At 37.5% G+C, this 25,700-nt stretch overlaps 2 protein-coding genes across 8 annotated transcripts in view; both read right to left on the minus strand.

Annotated features, from left to right (window-relative positions):
- Positions 1-2,163: 2,163 nt before the first annotated feature.
- Positions 2,164-14,655, minus strand: MSS51 (MSS51 mitochondrial translational activator). The gene is made up of 7 exons (XM_027530468.1): positions 12,181-14,655; positions 5,684-5,928; positions 5,262-5,417; positions 4,521-4,645; positions 3,763-4,329; positions 3,362-3,455; positions 2,164-3,098 (listed from the first exon to the last, which is right to left on the minus strand). The coding sequence occupies exons 2-7, from the start codon at positions 5,902-5,904 to the stop codon at positions 2,879-2,881; spliced, it is 1,383 nt and encodes a 460-aa protein (XP_027386269.1). The 5' UTR covers positions 5,905-5,928; positions 12,181-14,655; the 3' UTR covers positions 2,164-2,878.
- Positions 14,656-14,802: 147 nt separating this feature from the next.
- The window catches only part of PPP3CB (protein phosphatase 3 catalytic subunit beta), a 47,864-nt gene continuing 36,966 nt past the window's right edge, over positions 14,803-25,700 (minus strand). Inside the window, exons 11-15 of one of the 7 annotated variants that reach the window (XM_027530461.1) lie at positions 25,640-25,666; positions 23,496-23,577; positions 22,660-22,757; positions 17,818-17,847; positions 14,803-16,415 (exon numbers count right to left, since the gene is read on the minus strand). In XM_027530461.1, coding sequence (XP_027386262.1) covers positions 16,237-16,415; positions 17,818-17,847; positions 22,660-22,757; positions 23,496-23,577; positions 25,640-25,666 — 416 coding nt within the window. In that variant the 3' untranslated portion in view covers positions 14,803-16,236. Of the gene's footprint in view, positions 16,416-17,817; positions 17,848-22,659; positions 22,758-23,495; positions 23,581-25,639; positions 25,667-25,700 lie in introns of all 7 variants that reach the window. The other 6 variants (XM_027530460.1, XM_027530464.1, XM_027530463.1 and 3 more) reach the window with 6 other exon arrangements.

Here is a 25,700-nt window from a genome sequence, read left to right on the forward strand (position 1 = left end):
TCTGCTGCCCTCAGAATGTAAGCTCCTTGAGAACAGGGATATCCCTAGTGACGAGAAATAAATGTTCAATAAATCCTTTGTTGACTACAACAGGGCCCCCAAACTCAAGCCAATTATTTCATCCAGTGATAACTAAATAGTTTTTTGGTTTTTTTTTCCCAATACTGGAGGAAAAAACTGATTCTGATAGACTTGTTGAGAGATGGATATGTTGTCATCCACAGTAGAGTGTTATCCTAAGGGAATTTCAATGTAGTTTTGAAAATACAGATTTTTTTTACTTCATATGCTGACTTTAGAAAATATAACTCATTATATTGCTCCTGCTTTTGTCAGTCTTCTACTAGCAAACTGTAAACACTTTAAGGGCAAAAGCAGATTTGGAATCGTCAGCATTTAGCATGAAGTGAAGGCACTTTCATGTACTGTCATCACCATTCTAAGCTGGAAATTTTTGTGTCACCCATTGCTATGTGGTTTCTGTCTCCTGATTAGACTCTTAGCTATATCACACTTCACACATATCAATCAGTAATCAAGCCCTATATATTTTACTTATATGTTCTAGCTACAAAATGTCATTATTTACCTATTTGCTTTCCTCATTACAGCTAGAAATTACCTCTTCTTTGCCATACGTTCTATAAACGACTTTAGCTGACGTGTACATCATTTGAACCATAAAAATGGCATTCCAACCCATTTTTCCACTGTCAAGCCATCTTGCACAGTAAATTCAATCTACTTATGTTACTGAATAAAATTTGAAGTGGTATGTATTCAGTAATAGCTACCATTTATTAAATACATACTATGTGCTAGGCACTGTGTTAAGCACTTACCAAATATTCTCACTTTTACATTCTCTGATTTAAAAAACTGTTTTTTGGTAACAGCTTCATTTTAATTCACTGATACAAAGTGTACACTTTAATGGTTTTCAATATAGAGCTGTACCATCACCACAATCAATTTTAGCAAACACATCACCCCCAAAATAAACCCCATATGTTTTATCTATCATCCTCAATACTCTCATCAGTCATCTTACGCTGCCACTAATCTACTTTGTTTCCACACATTTGCCTACTCTAAGCATTTTATATAAATGCACTCAGACAATATGTAGTCTTTTATGACTGGCTTTTCACTTAACATGAAGATGGATGAATGAAAGTTCATCCATGTGAGGCATGAATTAGTACTTCATTCTGGTTGTTCAATCACTAAATCATGTCCAACTCTTTACAACCCCATGGACTGCAGCACACCAGGCTTCCTTGTCCTTCACTATCTCTTGGAGTTTGTGCAGACTCATGTCCATTGAGTTGATGATGCTATCCAACCATCTTATCCTCTGTCACCCTCTTCTCCTGCCCTCAACCCTTCCCAGCATGGCCAAATATTTCATTATATGTACATACCACATTTTATCTATTCACAAGTTTACAGACACTTGGGTTATTTTCACCTTTTGGCTATTATGAGTAACGCTGCTATGAACATTTGTGCACAAATGTTTTAATTTCTCTGCTCCTACATACCTAGGAGCAGAATAACTGGATCAAATGGTAACTCAATGTTTAACTTCTTGAGAAATTGCCAGACTGTTTTCCAAAGTAGCTGCACAACTTTACATCCCTACAAGTAGTGTATGAGGGTTCAATTTCTCTACATTAACACTTATTATCTTTTGTATTGTTGTCATACTTGCAAAAGAAGTGCTTTCTTTTATTGTACAAATGCAAATTTCTTTTGATTTGTGTTTCCAGATGACTAACGATGTTGAGCATCTTTTCATGTCCTTATTGATCATCTGTGTATCTTCTTTGGCGAAACATCTGTTCACATCATTTTCCCATTTTTAAATTGAGTTTTTTGTCCTTTTATTATTGAGCTGTAAGAGTTCTATATAATAATCTGGATACAAGTGGAGAGGCTGAGGTCTTAACAAGTTGTAGAAATGAATACTTAGGGAATATCCTAATCCTGAGAGTGTGGTAAGAAATGGATGACAACGGACAGGGTGTGGTATAGTGACAGGCCTAAAAAGAGAACTGACGTTAACCACTCCTTTGGCAAGAGAGAAACCTCCAATCTTGAGATGGTCAATGTAGACAAGTAACACTTGCCAGTGAATAGGAAATAAGATAAGACAAGTGATTTAAGAAGCCCCAAACTGAATTTATTGTGGTGTAGACCAAGTGATAACAAACTGCAGTATATTCAAGTAAAGTCTGAGACACCCTGGGATATCTAAAATACAACACAAGGGCAAAAAGTTGCTCTAAAGTTAGAAGAAACAGGAAACAGGAAACAGGAAACAGGAAAAAGAACAGGAAAAAAAGAAACAGGAAAATGAGAAATGTATCTTGAAAAAGCCAGGAAGTACAACAGTTTGCCAATCCTCACAACCTCCCCCATGCTCCCAACCACTTCTCTGAATTGCTCATTCTTCCACCACTTCAAGTCATTAAGACATCTGCATTTTTTTAGCCCAAACTGCTGTATAAGAAGAAAATCTTTTTCAAAAGAGTAAGGTGCCATTCTTCTCCTTGGTGCCATCTGGTTCAAGTCAAAAGGTATAACTTTCTCATGAAGGAAACTGTTAAGAACTTTATGGTTTACAAAGACTGATATGAGGGCCTTTTGCGATACACTAAATCTAGAATCTTGTCTCTAGAAGCAACATGTGACTAACCTCTTAGAAATGAGTCACATCATACAGGAGCTCTCATTCAGCTTAGAATCTACCCAGACAAGTGAATTAGGTTTACGATATAGTAGATTTGAAAGTTGGCAACAATCTGGCATCAGCAGATATTTCATCACAGCCTCTCCATTTTCTAGACATCCAGTCATGATCTGGCTCAGCTATTTATACCCTGTCATTTACTTTCTCTTCCAATTGCCTCTTATCCAGCTGGCAGGAGCTTCCAAGAAACATGATATAGTAGGCACTGCAGTAAACTGGCTGCTTGTTGGGGTTGGAGTAGACCTGTTCAGGTTTAAGGGACGCAAAAGGGTTAGCTCCATAGGCTGTGATGTGTGTATCCAGGTCCACCAAAATCTGCAACGAGGCTGCCAACTCCTGATGGCTATGGAAGACAAAGAAAAAAAAAATTGCTCTGCTGATTATGAAAAAGATAGAAGAACTGCTCATTAACCCCCAAAATTACCAAATGTCTATACTAACTGCTCAATTAATTAGCATAGCACTTTGAAGGGATAAGAAAGCCAAGTATGTGAAGGAAGAAAATCCTCACCAGAAGGTAGAACATGAGCAAGGGGGAGAGAAATGAGTTTATCTATAGAGGTGTGAGTGAATCAGGGAGGTACCACAAAGAAAGGAGGTCAAAACCTGTAAACAGTAATCATTGTAGGGATCCCATAATCACGAAGTAGCAAGAGGGTGGGCAGCCAAGCCTCCATCAAGTCCGGGGAAGCATGGAAACCTATGGAAGAAAGTAAGATGGGAATAGAAAGGGGAAATGCAAAGACAGACCCCAAACAACATAGTCCTATAATTGTGTCCAACCCTCACCTAGCTCACCTCCAAGGCTCATCTACCACCACCACCAGCTACCCTAGATTCTTCAACGGAAAATTATGAACCGAAATAAAGCACATAATGATCAAACAGGGTCTTCATTATATTATGTTTAACCTGATCCAATGAAGAGGGCTCTAAAAGTACAAGGACCAGGATGGAAAACTCCCAGAGGACTGACCCCTTATTCCCCCAAACCAAACGGCTCTTACCTGGATGGAATGCCACCACCAAATCTGGATGGGCTATCTGCCCAGTCTCTATCTGCTCCTCCCAGAAGTCATGATAGAGGCCCCTATGGCTACTAAGCTGTACTGTGCCAGGTTCCAGGAGTGAAGCTGAGGTACTCTGTGAAAAGCCAGCAGCCACATCTACACCCACCATGATTACATGGAGGCCAAGGTGTCCAGGAAACATGTAGCCAAGCTCATCATAGTCCCCAGGGCGAGTGAGGAATGTCTCTGCATGAGAAGCACCAACCACGTGCACTGTGCTTCCCCCAACCTTCCCAACATTTATTCCCAAGGCTCGAAGCCCAAAGCCCAGTGTCAAGGGCCGAGACAAGACATCTGTCAGCAACCGCTTCAAAGAGCCCTTCAGGACATCTGGGTCTGGTCTTGGCCGTCTTACACTGGCCCACAGGGTGGTCATGGCCTGACTGTCAAGCACAGCATCCATTGTATCATCTAGCTGTAAACGTCGCATAGAAAACCAAGTGTCCCAACCCTGTACAACTTCAGTCAGCCATGACCAAGGTCCTGAGGGTAGGACAAAATCACCTGCAGGAAAGAAGGAATAAGAAGATTCTAATCTTTTCCTGCCTTCAATATTCCCTCTATGTTCATTCTCCCAACCTGTCTCCACAACTGCTACCCCACTCCCCTGTCCCATTCAGTTCCTTTTTTTTTTTTTTTAAACAATATGCTTTCATATGACCATTATGGCAGAGTTCCCAATACCGTCACTCTACCTGTGACCAGAAGCCATTCCATGAGACGGTCCACAGCTACAAGACGCAGTTCTTGACAAACCTTCCTGTGTGTTGGCCAGTCTGACTTCTGGCACTCTGGACCACAGTAATAGACATTTCTGCACCTGAGAGAATGAGCCCCAGAAATAGATGTTCCTATACCTCATAGGTGAATGGGGGACGCCTGGGGAAGGGAACTGATATTTCCGCACCTAGGAAGAAAGATCACTGGGTGAGGAAGGTAGGGAGAGGAACGACAGCTGCTGCACCAAATTTGGGGACTACGTTTGGCAGAGGAGGAAGGAGGGTGTGGGAATGCAATTTTTCTCTTGGATCAGAGTGACACTTCAGCCTCTATCTAGAACTAACTTTTTATATCTCTTATAGAGAAAAAAAAAAAAGCCCACCAGGAGTTTGTAGCTGCCCTGTTATCACAGGCGTGGCCCCAACCTCTTCAGAACATATATGGTCTTAATACTTAAGTACTCAAGAGAAGAGAGGTAGAAAGGATTATATTCTCGTCTCTGTCTAATCTCCCCATACCAAAATAAACATGAACCTCATAAGCAACTCTTTTCTAATTTCTCTGTGGCCTAGATCAGACAAAATGAGGAATGAACCTAAAGTTATGAAGGTCTGAAATGTCTAAAGGTCTTGTAAGTCTCAGACCTTTCTTCCTGCAATGAAGTCTTGGAACAGGATCATTCCAGAAGTCTCCCCAACCAGCTCTTGACTAATCACCTTTTGCAGTGCCGGAGGACCTTAGAGTCTGAAAGGCCCCTAGGGAGTGCTTTACAGTAAGCACAGAATCGGAATGTGTCCTCCATCTTCTGGAACATTTCTTCAAGGCATCGGTATCCAAAGCCTGACACTGGAGTACCCCCGTCTAGCACCAACCTGCAGAGACAGTATGGAGAAGGAATGGCAACAGGAAAAATATCTCCAAAAGTTCTCATGATACCTACCCTGACTTCTATATATTTTCACCTCTCCTACTCCCATTATTTCTCATTTAAGCAAATTATATTTTATAGTAATAAAACTGGCACAATTTGGGATGAGAAAATCCCTCATTGCAAATACCCCATATTTCCCAAGCTATACTTCCTCTCCACCTTCTGCCGGAGACAATATATCACTCTTTCACAGAGCTACTCACTCACTTGTATTCTTCGTAGCTTTTCATGTTCAGTTTTTGAAGGATCAGCTGGGATAGGCCAGGAACATTATCCTCCAAGGAGGAGAAGCCAAGTTTATCAATGCTAGGGCCAGGTTTAGTGAGGATCAGAGGCACAGGAGCCACAACTGTAGGTGGGGTCTCAACCACAGGAGCCACTGATGAGGGGGATTTCTTGTGCCTTCGTCGTCGGGACCGTGGAGCCATGGTCTATCCAATAATACCTGGGGACTATATGTAGAACAGATATGTAAGTTTGTAAGTTGGACACACATGATGTGTTTTCATATGTTTGACCTTTTACTTGTCATTCTAGTCTCTCAGGCCCAGGTAATAGTAAGATTTATTTCATATCTACTGATTATTGATCACCACATGCAGTTGTAAAAAACAGAGAATTAATTATATGTGAATATAATTATGCATATATGTGTTATACATGAAGTTCTATATATAATATAGATGCTTAGAAAAAGTCTGGGACAGCTCATATAAAACTGATAACAGTTATTTTTCCTCTGAGAAGGGGCAAAGGCCCTACAGTGGGAACTAGGTCAATGAACTTTAGCCTTATTTGCAATGTGTGACTTCTTATACAAAGAATATATTCATGTGCTATTAGTGTGTTCCTAAAAATCAACTTAAAATAAAGGAAAAAGCAAGAAAGGTTTTGGTTGTCCAAAACTATCGTGTAACTGGAGAAATAATCAATCTAATCTAGTTGGAGAAGGAAAACACTCATTTTAAAAGACCTATCATCACATTTATAAGCAATAAACCCAAAAGTAGAAATCAAATGGATGTAAAATGAGCACTAGCACTTACAATGCTGAGTTATATAGCTGGAGCAAGTTATACGAAATAGTTGTGAAAAAAGAAGCGAAAAGCAAAGGAGAAAAGGAAAGATAACATCTGAATGCAGAGTTCCAAAGAACAGCAAGAAGAGATAAGAAAGCCTTCTTCAGTGATCAATGCAAAGAAATAGAGGAAAACAACAGAATGGAAAAGACTAGAGATCTCTTCAAGAAAATTAGAGATACCAAGGGAACATTTCATGCAAAGATGGGCTCGATAAAGGACAGAAATGGTATGGACCTAACAGAAGCAGAAGATATTAAGAAGAGGTGGCAAGAATACACAAAAGAACTGTACAAAAAGATCTTTATGACCCAGATAATCACGATGGTGTGGTCACTGACCTAGAGCCAGACATTTTGGAATGTGAAGTCAAGTGGGCCTTAGAAAGTATCACTACGAACAAAGCTAGTGGAGGTGATAGAATTCCAGTTGAGCTATTTCAAATCCTGAAAGATGATGCTGTGAAAGTGCTGCATTCAATATGCCAGCAAATTTGGAAAACTCAGCAGTGGCCACAGGACTGGAAAAGGTCAGTTTTCATTCCAATCCCAAAGAAAGGCAATGCCAAAGAATGCTCAAACTACCTATTGCACAACTGCACTCATCTCACACGCTAGTAAAGTAATGCTCAAAATTCTCCAAGCCAGGCTTTAGCAATATGTGAACTGTGAACTTCCTGATATTCAAGCTGGTTTTAGAAAAGGCAGAGGAACCAGAGATCAAATTGCCAACATCCGCTGGATCATGGAAAAAGGAAGAGAGTTCCAGAAAAATATCTATTTCTGCTTTATTGACTATGCCAAAGCCTATGACTGTGTGGATCACAATCAACCGTGGAAAATTCTGAAAGAGACGGGAATACCAGAACACCTGATCCGCCTCTTGAGAAATCTGTATGCAGGTCAGGAAGCAACAGTTAGAACTGGACATGGAACAACAGACTGGTTCCAAATAGGAAAAGGAGTACGTCGAGGCTGTATATTGTCACCCTGTTTATTTAACTTATATGCAGAGTACATCATGAGAAACGCTGGACTGGAAGAAACACAAGCTGCAATCAAGATTGCCCTGGGAGAAATATCAATCACCTCAGATATGCAGATGACACCACCCTTATGGCAGAAAATGAAGAGGAACTAAAAAGCCTCTTGATGAAAGTGAAAGTTGAGAGTGAAAAAGTTGGCTTAAAGCTCAACATTCAGAAAATGAAGATCATGGCATGCGGTCCCATCACTTCATGGGAAATAGATGGGGAAACAGTGGAAACAGTGTCAGACTTTATTTTTCTGGGCTCCAAAATCACTGCAGATGGTGACTGCAGCCATGGAATTAACAGACGCTTACTCCTTGGAAGGAAAGTTATGACCAACCTAGATGGCATATTGAAAAGCAGAAACATTACTTTGCCAACAAAGGTTCATCTAGTCAAGGCTATGGTTTTTCCTGTGGTCATGTATGGATGTGAGAGTTGGACTGTGAAGAAAGCTGAAGGCCGAAGAATTGATGCTTTTGAACTGTGGTGTTGGAGAAGACTCTTGAGAGTCCCTTGGACTGCAAGGAGATCCAACCAGTTCATTCTGAAGGAGCTCAGCCCTGGGATTTCTTTGGAAGGAATGATGCTAAAGCTGAAACTCCAGTACTTTGGCCACCTCATGTGAAGAGTTAACTCATTGGAAAAGACTCTGATGCTGGGAGGGATTGGGGGCAAGAGGAGAAGGGGACGACAGAGGAGGAGATGGCTGGATGGCATCACTGATTCGATGGACGTGAGTCTCAGTGAACTCCGGGAGTTGGTGATGGACAGGGATGCCTGGCGTGCTGTGATTCATGGGGTGGCAAAGAGTCGGACATGACTGAGCGACTTATCTGATCTGATCTGATCTGATATGTAGTATTAGGAAAATCTCCTAAAGAGATGAGTTCTGAAGTATAACTAGGCCCACATTCACCAACTACCTAGCAAGAACTCTGTGATGTCCTCCTTTCCTGGCCTGTCTTCTATTCCTTTTACAAGGACTGAGGAAATCAAAGAGACTATATTGGAAAAAATTAAAACACCCATTCATTCAATAAATACTTACTGATAAACAGATGAAATCATTCACAAAATACCATAACAGAAACAAATGTGAAAAAAAATATACAGGACATTTAAATGTCTTATAGAAGGGATAGATGTAAACCATAACAAAAGGCAGTATATAAATCTTACAAGAAAAATGAAACTAAAAGCACTAATGGGAGATCAGAAGAGAGTCTCTTCAGTTGGTAAGCTGCAGGCAGATTTTATGAAGCAGGTAGCAGCTGGAATAGACCATTAAGTATGGTGATGTTTTGAATATACAAATACAGGGAAAGAGGAATTCTAAGCATAGAGAAGAGTATGAGCATAACAAATGTAGATGGGAAAATCCTGGGAACTAAGGAACTAGAATGGTTTGAGTTTAAGTGTAAAGATCTAACTGTAAGAGATAAAACTATAAAATCTTAGAAGAACACAGGAGAAAAGTTTCATGATATTGGATTTGGCAAGTTCCTGAATATAACACAAAAAGCACACACAATAAAATAAAAAGATAACTTGGACTGCATCAAAATTTTAAACCTTTTGTGCATCAAAGGACAGAGTGAAATGACAACCCACAGAATGGGAAAGAATATTTGTAAAGCACGTATCTGATGAGAGATTAATATCCTGAATATGTGAAGAACTTCTAAAACTCAACAAATGGCTCAATTAAAACTGGGCAAAAGTCTTGAATAGTTCTCCAAAGAAAATATACAAATTGCCAATAAGCATATGATGCTAAACATCACTAATCAAAGGCTAATCAAAACCGTGAGACACCACTTCACTCCAACTAGGATGGCCATTATCGAAATACTAGAAATTAACAGAAGTGTCGGTGAGGATATGGAAAAACTAGAACCTTCCTCAACTGATTGTAGAAGGACAAAATGGTGCAGCTGCTTTGCAAAACAGTATGGCAGCTCTGCAAAAAGTTAAATATAGAATTACCATATGACTCAGCAATTTCACTCCTAGGTATATACTCAAAATAACTGAATACATGCACACAAACAAATGCCTATACACAAATGTCCATAGCAGCACTATTCACAACAGTCAAAAGGTAGAAACAAACTAAAGGTCACCAAAAGATGGATGAATAAACAAACTGGGAGACACATACATACACACATACACATGCTGCTGCTGCTGCTGCTGCTAAGTCGCTTCAGTCGTGTCCGACTCTGTGCGACCCCATAGACGGCAGCCCACCAGGCTCCCCCGTCCCTGGGATTCTCCAGACAAGAACACTGGAGTGGGTTGCCATTTCCTTCTCCAATGCATGAAAGTGAAAAGTGAAAGTGAAGTCACTCAGTCGTGTCTGACCCTCAGCGACCCCATGGACTGCAGCCTACCAGGCTCCTCTGTCCATGGGATTTTCCAGGCAGGAGTACTGGAGTGGGGTGCCATCGCCTTCTCCGCACACATACACATACATACATATAAATTCAGCCATTAAAAGAAATGAATACTGATACATGCTACAATGTGGATAAATTATGCTAAGTGAAAGAAGCCAGACATAAAACAACACATTATATGATTCCAATTTTATGAAGTATCAAGAATAGGTAAATCCAAAGACAGAAAGCAGATCCATGGTTCCAAGGGCTGGGTTAAAGGAGGAATGAGGAATAACTGCTTGGTTATGGGTGTTTTGGGGGGGAGTGACGAAAATGTTTCAGAACTAGATAGAGGTGATGGTCGCACAATAATGTGAATGTACTAAATGTCACTTAATTGCTCATTTTAAAAGGATTATTTTGTTATGTGAATTTTACCTCAATTAAAAAAAAAAGAAAGGTACCTATAAGAGCTCTTGAAGCTAAAAAGTTGTTTTGCTCCCCAGATAAAAATGCCTGTAGGTACAGGGAAATGACAGGATATGACAATGCCGACAGTGGCTGGTTTTACTATGAATGAGTTAACTATTAAAGTTCAAATCAAGAATTGTGTTCTGCTCCAAAAATGGTCTAACACTGAATCGTTCCAGACCTGATCTGTTGGAGAGAATGCTCATTCAGCTGAGATGTAGGTGGCAGAACAATCAAACAAAAACCCTCCCCTAATCATCCAGCTAACACACATCACTTTACAACATGACTCTTGTAAACCACTGTTCCCAGGCTAATGGAAGAACTAATTTGATTTCCTTTGTACTTTCTTTCTCTTCATCCTTTCATTCTACCCTTGTATTCTTTCCCCTCATTGCATAAAGGAACAGTTTCAAAGTCCACAAAACAGAAATAACTAAGCTCATCTGTATATCATACCTTCTATATTCCCACCAATAAAGAAAAAATTAGACCTAAAGATAGTACATTATTTTAGGATTCAAGAGTCATCTCTCTCTACTAAAGGGTGGATGGAATTGCCCTCATGCCTTAGGATCCCATTTCCAAAAACTGACCTGGCTTTTCCCTCCAATTTTAATCACCAAGCATTTGCTTCACTGGGATTCTTCTGAATCCCAGAATCACTACAATTCTAGAATAAGTATTTATATGCTCTCTCTACTTAGCCCCCTCTGGCAAGACATCACCTTCTTAAACCTTGAAAGAATGGACTTTTCTTTATAGATATGGAGGAAAAGTATTTTTGAGAGAAATCAAGTCTTAATTCCATAAGTAGTATCTTTCTGATATTCAACCAAAGGCCTTTATTCTGCAATAGAAGCCAAATAAGACCAAAAGGTGCTTATCTGCCTTTCCAAAGAGAGGTCCTTCCTCCAATGGAAGATTAAGTCCAAAGGAAGACTGTTTGAACCCGCTAGAAGTCAAGGGATCACAGAGTTTGGGGAAGTATGGTGTTGGTGAAATCTTTGACGTCATACTTGCCTCTGTGTCTGGAGTGGGTTCCTGATACAAATGGACTAATTTTCTGACAGGAAGGTAAGAAGGTGGGAATGAGGAGCCAGATCTTTGCATTTGCATCTGTATATATCATCAGGCTCATGTCTGAGTTTGTATACCCAGATTCCCTGGTCCTAACTTTCCTGCAATGAGATCCAGGATCCTTCAAGTTTGTGGGTGGGGTTGGGGGCTGACCTGAGAGAAACAAAGGCAGTGACTTGAGCTCTAATTTATTCTCAGTATATAGAGAGAACACCAACACCAAGCACTGGAGAAGAGACATGAATTCGATGGCCTACAAAAACTTATTTCTCATCTCTAAATTTCCTAAAATATTACCTAGCCTATTCCCACACCTAGGTTTCCCATCGTCCCTGCTCCTTACCACCAACAGACTCAAATTTCACCAAATCATACTCATCTTTTCACCATCTCCAGACCGGTGAGACTTATCTAATTTTCTCTAATTCACCAGCAAACAAAAAATGTCTTTAGGGAGGTAAGGAAGAGAAGGGTAAGTAAAGCTAGTCACTGGGGATCCTCAAAAGGGGTTGGGAAAAGAAAAAGGAGAAATACATTAGGAACATTGCTATTATGACCACATTTAGCTGCCTAATCAGTGATTAACACTCCCTTGGGTGATAAATTCTTTACTTAACTATAAACTAAGCAAGCAGAGGAGTTGATGGAAAAGTAACTTACCCTGCTAAGCCCTCAGCTTCCTTCCTTCTCTTTCTTCCAAGTGAAGTAAATGCTTGATCTCCTCAGATCCAGGTTGTGGCTGATTTGCAGCTGTCCCTTCATATCACTTTCATTTGCAAACTGCTGAAATGCTGGGTCTCTGTGATTAGGTGTGCCCTGCCAACCAGACAGACAACACTGAATTCTTCCTAACGAGGCAAGCAACGGCCTGGCCCCCTGCCCGTGGACTACTCTCTTTCTGACCTTCCTTCTCTGCCAAGAAGGCTCAGAACTCTGTCAACACTCCCAAGCCCACCAAAGGCCAAGAAGGCTGAGGAAAGGTGAAGCCTACTGCTTCCTGGGCCTCTCTTATTAAGGCAACATTTCTGTTCCCAGTCCACGACGTCAAGAATAAGCCCCGGGGTTAGTTCAGAAGTCAGTATTTGATACACATTAGCACAGAGAAACAGGAACTCCTACAGTTCTAAGATGTCAATCTAGACCTAGGATGGGTTCTCCCAAGCCCAGAGTCCTTTTTAGCATAACAAACACTGCTCTAACTTAACTTGACAACTTAAGTACAAATATAATGCCCAGAAAAGAAGAATAGAAATAGTCATTCAATGGTAAACAAAGGGAAATCAGTTGTAGGAGAAACATCCAGAATTAATTTGTAAAATTCAATTTCCCTGAAAAGAGAGCAAGGCACTTTCTGAGGAGATGTCATCAGGGTATTCCACCTGTTTATTTTAAAAGAGGAATAGTGACTTTCCTCACGGTCTAGTGGTTAAGACTCTGAGCTGCCACTGCAGGGGACGTGGGTTGGACCCACAGAATGTGGCAAAAAAAAAAAAAAAAGGAATAAAACTTTCTGGGATATTAATGTAAGCAAGAGCAATATATTAATGACTAAAAACACACTATTTCTAGGAACAGAAAAAAAATAGAAAACAATCAACTCAAATACCTCATTCCTTCCTGTAATGGATGCTGATCCAGAGAATTTTTAATTCCACATTCCTAGCTCCTTGTCACTTAGAGCTATTAAGCACCAGAACCTATCAGAAGTTGCTAGTGCATGGTTCTGTATGACTCTAAGACCTGACTTTGCTCACATCTGGCCCCAGCTATGTCACTTACCTGCTTCTGTGAACATCATCAAACTAGGGAACAGAACCACTTGCAGTGAGGTCCTGGACCGTGGCAAATAAATCTACATATGAACAGATGCAGAGAGTGGATTCCAAGGAAACCTCAAACTGCAGAAGCACAAACTACAAGCAGGGAAGGTGGAAGAAAAGTGTTAAGGATGCCAAAAAAAAAAAAAAAACCCATTACATAACATTATGTAGAATAGCTGTGGAAAAGGAAAATCAGTTGCAATAGGCAAAAATCCTGAATAAAATAAGGATAATTCATTTTAAGCAAAGATTTCAGGCCAATTTCAAATTTAATTGGTAGAGCATTTAAAGGTTTTGAGGTTTGTTAATGGCTAAACTGCAAAAGGTCACAGAAGTCAGATCGTCTTTTCTAACTCAGAATGTCATCTTTGAATGTAAAGCAAGATGATATATAGGAAAAATTTGATATTGAATAGTAATTTTACCAACATTACTACTATTCTGGTAGATATTTAAATTTATAATTTAGGAAGATCTGAACTTTTCACAACTTGCATTCATCATCAGTTATGTTTTAAAAAAACTTTTAAAATATTTCTATAGTTCATTGTGAAACTAGTTAAAAGACAGACTAGAAAGAGCTTCCTATTCAACAAATAGGAAAGGATCTATGAGACACTGGGTGATAATACTCTACCACTCTTCATGTATACCCCTTTTTCTGAATTCCATTCTTTCCTCTTATTTTCTTCTTTTTAATTTTTACCATTAACCCTAATTCTTCTGCTTTGCTAACGATGCTTCATGTTTACCTATGCTTCCATAAATATTATATAACCCTAGTGATGGACCTAAGGACTAAAGAAGTTAATACTACTTGATAGATCAGTTAAGCTCTTAATTTAGAAATGCTATTACAGCAAGAAGCTGTAATGATTAACAATTTGAGCTCTCTTTGCTACCAAAAATTAGGCAAGTATAAATATTTCAATTTAATGTTTCATAATGTATCATAATGTTGAAAACTGTAATTAAACTTCCTATACAGTTATATTATAAAATGTTGAACAAAATGCAAATTTCCCTCAATTTGCAAAGTTCTATACTTATTTTGATTATGACAAAGAAGAAAGGAGTATAATGGCAGTATCGTTTTTTTCTTATTGTTAAAACATCTAATATATTCCAAATAGTACTGTAACAAAATTATAGACAATGTTTTCTTTCAATTAAAAGTTAACTGAAACACTGATTTTAAATAGTAGATTTAGGCCTATAATAGGCATCCAGAGTCTCCTAGTGCTCAGTCACTAGTACTCATATAAAACAAGTGCAGTCAAAGTTTTTTTTAAAAAAAGAGCAAAATTTATGAAGACAAGAATTTAATTAATCAAATTAGCATTAACTATCCAGGAGATAATTTTCTCTTAAGGATATATCCCAATTCTATTAACTGGATTTTCTGATTTGCAGGAGAAGGTCAAATCAGACTATATCTTCCAAATAAAACCCAACACAGAGATAGGAGCAGCGGCCCATGCATGGAATTTATTGTGTGCTACTGTTTATAAAATACTCGAATAGTCCTGCACATGCATAATATTTCCAACTTAGACAGGAGACCATACAGGGTGCACTTTCTGGCAAACAAACAATAGATGGTTCCGCTGCCTGGAGCTCTGAGTTGTATTCCAGGGCATGAGGGAAGCAAGCCACCAAAGTAAAGGTAAATACCAAACTGCAGTGGCAGTCAATACAGGTCAGTAATTGTGTAAAATTAGCACATGGTTCCATTTAGTTTACCCAAGCAGTACTGTAACTATCAAAAGAAAATGTTCAACATGCAGTCTTGACTCTTATGCTTCCACTAACATCTGAATGACTGAACAGAACCATTGCTTCTATGCTGCACTGTGTAATCAAAACACTTCCAGAACATTTTAAAATTTCCTTTGCATCAAAACATAAAATGATAGAAAGCCAGCAGTAAATCACCCTGGTGGCTGTATAAGCAACTTGAGTACTCACAATAAACTAAAATTTCTCGTAACATCTAGGTAACCTATACATGTCGTACCTGTACATCATAGGTCTATATATTAAATATCTGCAAAATTAAAACATGCATACACAAAATACGTCAAGTTTTACAGACATGATTTGAATTAAAATTACTTTGACAATGTACAAACTTCTTTTTAAAGTACCTTAAATGAGTAATTCTGTAATTCTTCATAATTCTGAAATTTAGAGATTTTCTTCTTAAATCTGTGGGGTTTAAATCTCAAAAGATCTGGGCAAGAAAGATTCTAAATTAGTTTTTGGATTTGTATTCAAGTAAGAGAGTCTGCCTAGAAACAGGTTATGCATTCATAATTGAAAAAAACCAAGACTATATTACAGAATTAGCCACATTTAAGAACTATAGACCTGAGGTCAGCATTTTATTTAAATGCCAACTAGGTTTCTCAGCATTTTGCCCATAATTCAAAATACAGCTTAGTAACCTCGGAAATGTATTTTAAGACCATGCTAATTCATCCTTTAAAGACATTTCATGGAAAAAAAAAAGTCCACATTAGCTCTTAGGATTGTATTTGAAGTAATGGTTGAAAAACAAAATCTAATTCTACTGAGGGGAAAAAGAAATCTCATTTGTAAACGTAAATGTGTGAACCACAAGCATAAATGGAGGTGTAGTCGCCCTCCACTGGAAATTGCCCCAAGCCCCTTGCTCACTGCTCTCCACCTTGGCAGCGATGACCCAATCTTATCAGTTAGCACATGTCCCAGGGCCCTCAAGCCTCCATCCAGGAAGGGGGCTGGGGTCTCAAAAGCACAATGGTTTCTCCAGAGGGACTGTGACATTTACAGTCAGCTTGGCCGACCCCTCCAGTTCCTCGGGTGATCTGTCCATTTGGGGCCCGAGATGTGAGAGTCCCTGGGAAGCCGTGGGTCACTGGGCACCATGGTTGCCAGTCCCGTGGTTCTCAGTGGCATGTGCGGTGTTCAGAGAATTGAAACCATCTTGCTGTACAGCATCTTTCCGGGGTGGCATTCTCTCATTGATCCTATCCAAACCCTTTGCCTCTTCAAAACTGCAGATTCTATGTGGTGGAGAGAATCCTCGTATTGCTTAACAAAATGCAAATTTGATAAGTCAGTAATTGAAAACATTTCTGAGATTTCAAAAACATAATTAATGATTTTTAAGAAGAAAGAAATTAGTTGTACATAGCAACATTTAAACTGTACTGTAACTGAAGCCTATCCCCATTCCAGATTTCCCCTTAAAATATGAAACATTTAAACCTAAATATAAACATGATAGCTTCATAGATGGCAAGTGTTAGCATAGCCTTAAAAAAACAAGACACAAAAATAGCCCTCTCCTGACCCTGAGATCAGGCAATGGTCTCAGGGTCTCAACCTGACTCCTACTTCATCAATTATCTCCTACCTCAGGCTCTAAAATCAACAGTGGCTATCACAGTAAGACAGCAACAAGAGTAGGGGCAAGTGAGGAGGCTAAACGAATTAATCCTTCACATACAAATCTGTACCAAGAACATGGGAGTAGAAAAGAAATAAAGCTAAAATTTAGCAATTAGAACTACCTTGGAGGACAAGGTATCATCACTCCATCACCACCAATATGAAATGAAAAAGGTGGGAAATGCCTCCAGGAGGTAGATCTGTGTTTGTAGGTAACAAAAAGTATTTAGAGTTCCATATTTAGGAGATGCTTTCCCTAATTCACTAGCTATTCATTGCCTATTTTTTGGAAACCTAAATCAAAACAGACAGCAATCCTCCTTCAACTGGTATGGTTTCTTATTCACTTCATCTGGAGTGATGTATCCTCTATTATTAAAATGTGCATAGAAAAGATTTCCATACTATTGATTATGATCTAGTTGCTTCAATATGCAATCCCTGAGACTCAAAAGTCTGTGCATGTGAACCAAATAAATGGTTGGGGCAGCAAAGCTTTCAGCAACGTGTAATACCAAGTCAATACAGGATACACATGAATATACTATTACCAGCAAACAACAGCCCAAACTGCAGCACAAAATCATAGTGACAGCTCCTGCACTCTCAAGGGAATTACTGAAAATGACTTCATCATTTTTTTATCACGAGAATACCAAACCTGTATCTAGAGAGGATTTCACTCAAGAATATAAAAATGTGAGTAGCAAAGAATCATGCAAAATATGGAACAGGTCTTTATTTGCAACTATAAATGCTATAATATTATAGCATAACATGCTATACTCTAAAGAATTCTGAAACATTAAATGCTTGTCTCATTACTAGACTAGAAAAGGGAAAAAACCAAATTGTCACTATGAATATCAGTCCTTGTGATTTTAAAAAAAAGGAAGAAGAAGATATGACTGTTAAACTTGAGTCAGTGAGTATGATTCATCTTGGGCTGTGCAAGCTAGAAGTAAGACACACCCATAGGACATTCTCTGATGCCCACCCACACACCACAGATCTCTGCCCAGCGCAAGGACTCTGATCGTACCTTTTTCAGCCTCAATAGCCTCAACTGTGGCTGTACAGAAGTGAGCAGAGGCATGCAAAATGAATGAGAGAGATGAGAAGGGTCATATTGTACAGCAGAAAAGGCAATGATCACTTAAAAAATATAACAGTACCCCATACTACATCATCATTTACAATTTAACATATATAGTACCCATATTAGAGAACCCCATCCAATCCCCCAATTCCTGACACAGCACAGTTTACACACAGCACTAAGACACCATCGCTCAATGCACAGAACACATAGACCTATTATAAACACAGACACCTCAGCATCCATGCAAATGCTAGTATTAAAATTATCCATCTTGAATTCAGTATTTTGATGGCCTTAGAATTTTTCAATATGTTTATTATATCACATCCATAACAATTGCAAGGAAATCTCTAGGATGAAATTATGAAATTCTCTAGGGTGAAACCAAGATAGTAGAATTGTAGCAGAGCAAATAGAAGGAAATTCTTTTCTTTCATTTCTAACTGAAATAATACTTATCACCAGTTGGTTCCCTAAGATATAAACTAGAAGGAGTTTAGCAATGCTTTTCCTGTCACTTCTAATTCATAGAGAGAAGCAAAAGCTGCAGAAGTTGCTATGTTCAGAGGATAATGAAATAAAATTTGTGGGCAGTAAACTTGGTAAGTTACACCAACTAGAACAATTTTGTAGTCCTATCCTTTATGGGTAATCTAAAAGGACTCTGCTCATCTACTAGGATTTTCCTTTCTATTCTAACACTGGTGTTCCAAATATCTAAAGATATTAACATAATAGCCTTAAAAAAAAATCCATATATGTTCAGTGTATCATGAACCCAAATCTGCCTCAGATAATAAGAGCCTGCATTCTTAAGTGAAGATAAAAAGGCTACTGAGCATCTATCTTTTCAAGCCCATCTACCAACTAGAGAGGAATCAAGAGATAGAACTGAGGTCTTTCAGGCAATTAAATCCTAATCATTTCATGATATGGACATACATATAAGTCATATAAACAAAAAATGCATTCCTGATATAGCCTATCTCTGGCCTATTTAGAGAATTTCAACATATTTAGTCATATATTTTTTGTAGGCAAAGATTCTTTGGGCTCAATTCTGGGTTCAAACTGTATGAAGCACTCACATTGAAGACCAGGACCAAAAACTGCAGAAGAAAATATTGTCTGATAATATTGCCAAGTCTTAATTCTTCACTTTACCCAAAGTATACAAACTCAGAATATTTAACAATAATGTCCATCCGTTCTATTTTGCTTCTTCTACAAGAAGGTCAATTAGAACAATTATTCCTAAAATGACCTTTTAGCAGTATACATGATTTTAAAATGATAAATTTTATCCAAAGCAGTTATTAATATGAAAGGACACTGATAAATCTAAGGAATTAAAGAAGGCTAAATTAGATAAGTTTGTAGATCTCAATCAGATAGTAAATTGGGGACTCCCCAAAAGAAATATGAACACTGAGTAAAGGAAGAATTTTTCTTAACTGTTAAATCATATTACAAATTAAAGCAGATATACTTAACTGTATACCCACTGTACACATCATCACTTAAAAAATCTAGCCTTGTATGCTTGTAAAATACTCTTATAATTTGTCCACACGGAAAACTGGTATAAGTGACCCACCTCTACTGGATCATCCCTGGAATTCCTATTCTTCAAAACATGGACTATTTTCTTTATAATTTACAAATTAATTGGGAAAATAAGATGCCTACCAGAATGTATGCTTTAAAGAGCTTGTGGTAACAGAAATGACTTTACATGAAATATTTCATAATTTCTATTATATACAGTAATAAATTAAAAAACTGATATTACTATAAGAATTGGTATCTATTTGGGTATATCAATAGTTTAAAAAGTCTGTTAAAATTTTTTCAAATTATAAAATTTGACAATATACTTTTGTGGGCTTTTAATTTTATATGTAAAAGCATTTTCTAGGTCAATTTATATTCTTTGCTCTTTCCCAAGGCCTCTAAATGCTTCTAAATCCTTCTCAGAACACAAAATATACATCACACTCAAAACTGCACACCATGTCAAGCTTGAATGCTTAGAATTCAAAGATCATTTGAAGCTTACACATTAAGCTGGAAAGAAAGAAATCTGATAATTTCAAAATTCAATCTGAAAAGCACTAATTTTCCTCAATTTTTTTCAATTTTACAGGGCATCCTGACATGGCCTTAGTAAGTTTGGATACAATGCTATTTCAAACTGTGTTCCTCAGTACTACACAGAGTAAGTGATCAAGAGGAAATGACCTTACTATAACATAGATGGTCACATATTTTCTCATATAGTTCCTAGTGAAGGCAGCATTAGGCTAGCTCCCAAACTCCCAGAAGAAAATCAACATAAAATATGATTAACAAATCCTACTCCGATAGTTAGGCAGTCTGTAAAACACTTGAAAAATACTATAAATTAACTGTAATGTTATTGATAAGACAATTTCAATTTTCTGACAACAGGAAAGAGGTCTCAGAATTTTAAAACTTTCTTCTTGCAATACTTAGCTCTCCATTATTCACATAAGGGGTCATCATGTCTATTAAAAATTTTAAATGTTACATAAATTTATAAAAATCACACAGGCGATATGAGTTTTGTTGTTTCAAAATGGGTCTACTCATGCTAGAGAAATTACTTCAATCAAATACTTAAACCACACTATCAAGATCCATTGCTGGCAGAGCTGTAGAGCTATCTAGTCTCCTAAACTAGACCCCTTAAGCTCAGCACTATCCAGTAACTCACTCCATGCCAGGAATAGACAGTCTCTCAGTAAAGCCGTCTTTCAATCCTTCCCTGCAGTTGGGGGTGATTTCAAAGTTGGAAGACTGAGCTTCAGGCTGCATGCAAATTACGATGAACAGAAGTGCTGAGCTATCAGCAAAGCTTGTAATTAGCAGGTGCCAATTACGAAATCTGAAAGGTTTGTTGTGGATACAACATAAAAGTAATATTATACCCAAGGATAACTGAGAGATGACTGTAGTTTAGATTTAAGTATGAGACCCTTCTGGGTTTTTTTTTTCCCTTTTCTGAATAAACAGGAAGAAGTGTAGAACAATTTTCAAGCTATTGAAATTCATCCTTTTCTATTACTCAATTTATTGAATGTTTAAGATCTTAATTTGTTTTAATGAAATTCTTTTCAGCTAATTTTCCTAATGCTTACAACATAATAAGAAAAATGAAAGGCAAGAAATATAAAGAGAATCAAAGTACATTTTTTTAAATAAAAAAAAGAAACTTTGTTCAAAATGAAAATTTGAAGTTATAATTTCAAAACATACTTGTATATCTCACATATACCAGTGGTGGTAGCAGACAACACAATAACATATAAATAGAACATGTATAGGCTACAAGTAGAAATTATTTGTCTACAGAAAAAAATTCTTTTTATTTATTTATTTAAGCATTTATTATGAGACTAAGTGAAATGAAATTACGAGAAGTCAATCTAATTTAAATTTATTGAAAAATGAAAATTAAAACTTTCCTGTTTTTTTGCCTTAAAAAATTGACTAACTACGATACCAAAAAGATACTGTCAATCATGACTAAGGAAAACATCAGATCTGTTGCTTCTTGTCTTAATACAACAATGACCCTTGGAGGGCTGTGGTTACAATAAAACATAAAGTAAGGCTTTACATATCACATTTTCTGCTTTCCAACCAAAAAGGAAAGAAATCTAGACTTGGAGTTACTGTGTATAGACTATAACATTCATATCACTTTCTTCTATTTAATCTGTAATGGGCTTTCAGAAAGTCAACTCAGTATTTACACAAATATTTACGCCAAAAAAACTTGTTTTCTTAGTATAAAATATTCAATGAGCCAGATTACAGGAATGCTTTACGTATAATTCTTTTTATTTTCATGCAAAATAAAGGCACACTTAATAACACCCTTTCAATTTTGACTTACAAGATTTAAATTCAACCCCTTATAACAATGACTTAATATCTAATGTTACATTCACGTTTAGAATGCACAAAGCACAGCAACAAATGCAGCAAACCTTAAAACAAGGCGCTACAAAGTTGCCTCTACATCAAGACAGATAAAGTGCCTGATAGAGTAATTTAATTTAACATACTTTTACAGACATACAGCTAACCTAAAGAAAGACAGACAGATTTAGGAAAGCAGCTACATCTGCAGAGGAAGGAAACAGCATGTTACAGACAGTCAATTATACATAGAACATTTGACAAACACCACAGAAAACAAACTTTGGCATCATTTCCCAGGGTACAAAACCTTGCACAAATGTTTTGGCAAGTGAAGTGCATAAGTAATGTTCTGGGGCTCAGGCAGATTGTTAATTCTAAAATTAACATCTGAAAATATAAGCATAGTCTAATACAATTACATAAATTAAAAAGATAAAAAATAAGAAACTTGGAATTACATTTCCATTTTAAGTAATATGAATATCCTGATTCACATTCTGAAACTGAGGCTTTAAAAGGAAAAGGGTGCATTAGACAAACGAATAAATATTTTAGACATTATGATATGAGTTACTCCCATATCATTTCATGAAAAGCTGAGAGACTGATCATTATTTTCAATTGCAAAGAATACTGATTCTATCAATTTTCTGCCCTGGTCAGGTTCTTAATCAGATATTACCTATCATACAGTATTCTGTTTGTGTCAGCTGCTGAGACAAGAACTAAAAAGCAGAAAGAATTCCCTGCATGCATTATGTGTATTGTTAGCAAAAGAGTGAGGTGTGCCCCAGTCCATCTGAGGCACAGCAAGTTGCATAACATCATTACCACTTTGCAGGGTCTGCCGTCCTCCAGCCAACACTCCACTAGGCAACATCCCTGTGGGAGTCAGGCCCTTGAGTGTCAGCACACTTTCACTCTCCTCCCTACAGCAGAGAGATATAACAAAGATCAGAGACTTCCAACGAGTTCCTAGTTAAAAAGAGGGAATGGGGCCCAGATGAAGGCCATGCATATAACTCATGACATTTGCTGCTACTACCATATTTTCCTCAATTCCAAGATACACATTTTTCCACATTCTAAATGTTTCAGATATGAGGGTATGATGTACAACTGAGACATTTATTGTTTCTCCTGAAAAGTTTATTATATGAGATTCATCAGCAACAGGTATCATAAAATTGAAAAAATATGGGATTTCATATGCTTTAAAGATAAAATGTCTGATATAAGCAGTTTTGCAAACAACTTTTTAAGGACTGACTCATTCGCATGCACTCTTAAACCTGGTCTTCCTGAATTAACCCCAGGAAGACAATTTGGGGCTCCAGCATAAAGGAGTTCCTTTATAGATAAGCAAGTTCATCAGGATCACTCTAAAAAGTGCCCCTGTCTTATTCTGCACTAATCTTCAAGGTACAGATTTACTACTTTCATCACAGAAGGATAAGAGATACCAAAGGTGAGAAATAACAATCAAGGGGTCAAAAATGCTAATTTCAAAGAGATTTGTGTTACCATTTGCAACACATAAATATACAACTTCTTTACAGAAAGACTGCTACTATATTGTTTTTAGATATCAAACAGGACACTGTGTGTAGTAAAGCACAATAAAAGTGATTTCTGTAAAACAAATCAGTGGGAAAATGTATCATTACCTGAGAACAGAGAAGACCCTTGCCATCTTGCCAATTGCTCGAATTTTGTTTCTTATGATTTCTTTCCGGGCTGCAGCTGAACCTACTTTCAATGGAATAAATAGAAAGAAAGACTCAAGTTTAGGGCATCCATACTTATATCATCTTATCAGCCTGTTTCACGGTCATCTGAAACAACACCAAGCCCCCTAGCACCAGCTCACATGGAGACTAGATGAACTCATGCCAAAAAGCTTCCCCTTCAATGTTTAGCTCACCACTGGTCTAATATTGGGATCTGATACAGATACAAATGAAAAGTAATCCACAACTTTGACTCTCACACTACTGACTAATGAGTAAAAGAGCGATGGAAAAGAAACTAGAGTCCAACCTATACCACAAACCAGAGGACAAAAAAATGGTAACATTCCTACAGTCTGTCTAACTTTCATGAGAGCCTACAGCATGCAGACTAACAGACTAGAATTGGTAACAGCCTACAGCCTTCTGCTTGGTTAACATAAAAGCCTTTGACATGCAGGCTCGAAATATGCCATTATACTATGACAAAAGAAGCTCCCTTGCTCAAATTTGGTCAGAAAATGTGATATGAAGTGACTACTGGGCAGGTGACCCAGAACTAAGGACCATACCCACATTTCAACAATGTACATCTCAACTTCATGGACTAGAAGTCCTTTAAGGTCATGCAAATACATACAAGCTTTTACATCCCTAGGTGAGTGTGACATAAGGAGAGTGACAATGAGAAAAGACTCCCAAAAAACATGGCTAAAAAATCACTAATGCTTCATCTCCAAAGGGTTAGCTGTACTGCCTATCACTGATACAGAAGAGAATATATCAAAATAACTGAATATATGCCTGAAAAAAAGACTCAAAGGTTGTTATCTTCCTTCCCTTGGCCTCCAGAAAGAACAACAATCTCCATCCTGTTATCTCATATATAGCAACTAGAATCACTCTGACCCAAGAGTGTGGTTCCTTAGAATTGTGCTTCAACATGATGACAACGCACATATGGAAGCACCATAGTTGAGGAGAAGGTTAAGGAAAGGCTAAGACACTAGACCAAAAGGGGCCTTAGGTATATGGAGGTCTGGACAACCACCAGTCTTTTGAGCTACAGTATCTCATTTAAAATTCAAGCAGTCCACAAGCACATATAATTAAAAACTAAGATGATGACTGGACTTTACTGTAAGTAAACAGAAAAAGAAATCCAATTTCAAAGATGAAAACAAAGGACATATTTTAGAGAAAACAGGTTGCACAACCATGTTTATGATGCTCTCAGGGTAATAGTATGAGCAATGAAGCTACAGCTTTTACAAATCCGAAATTGTGTGGGTACCATGGTATTATACAGGTATTTTTAAAATGCCAAAAAATTACTTAAAGTTTCAAAATCATAGAATATTAGAATTTGAAGAGACATTAGAGATACTGCAAAACTTAATTTCCTCATTTTATAGACAAAGAAACTAACTTTACTAAGTATCTTGTCCAAGGACATAAGGATAAATCTGATTCTCTTCAAATAAATTAATATAGATACTTTATTTTAAAATTGATGGAGTTTTTAAAATAGCTAGACTGGAGGAGAGGAGTATGGGGATAGGGGAGGATGGCTGTAAGGAGATACATTCATATTTTCAGCTTTAATTATTATATCTATAAAACTGAATGATATGTAAACTATACTTAATTTCAAATTAAAAATTCACTGGAATATAAAAACACTTTACAAATCAGGATTTTAAATCAGTCTACAAACACATCATGCATAATATTAAAGTAAATGTCCACAGTAAAATTACTTTGGGGAGTAAGACAGACAATCAAACACCCCTAGTCATGCAGGGAAGAGTACAAAACATTACAAATAAGCAAAAGAATGAAATTTTAAAACAAGAGGAATGAAAAAGAGGGAAAAATATTTCCATGCACAGAAAGACAGATATCTTGGAATATGACTTCTAAAAACATCAAATTCTAACTTAGATTAAACTTAAACTAAATTTGCACAAGGCCCAGAGGACTCTGCATAAATATACTCAATGAATACACTAACTTACATGGACATGAGAATAACTTATGAAGTCATATTTCAAAACGATGTTACTCTGTCTGGTCTGTACCTTTTTTATTGCCATATATGAGCCGTTCTTCAGATGGAGAGTCCAGAAAAAAGGAAGTGAA

This window comes from Bos indicus x Bos taurus, chromosome 28 (assembly GCF_003369695.1).
Source record: "Bos indicus x Bos taurus breed Angus x Brahman F1 hybrid chromosome 28, Bos_hybrid_MaternalHap_v2.0, whole genome shotgun sequence".
Classification (NCBI taxonomy): domain Eukaryota; kingdom Metazoa; phylum Chordata; class Mammalia; order Artiodactyla; family Bovidae; genus Bos; species Bos indicus x Bos taurus.

Bases quoted from the DNA above. Each gene is read 5' to 3' on its own strand.
- MSS51 (XM_027530468.1), bottom strand. From the start codon at position 5,904: ATGGCTCCACGGTCCCGACGACGAAGGCACAAGAAATCCCCCTCATCA. The intron at 5,418-5,683 runs GTGAGTGAGTAG...CTGTCTCTGCAG, and splicing joins AAAAGCTACGAAGAATACAA to GTTGGTGCTAGACGGGGGTA. The intron at 3,456-3,762 runs GTAAGAGCCGTT...TTTCTTCCATAG, and splicing joins GGTGGTGGCATTCCATCCAG to GTTTCCATGCTTCCCCGGAC.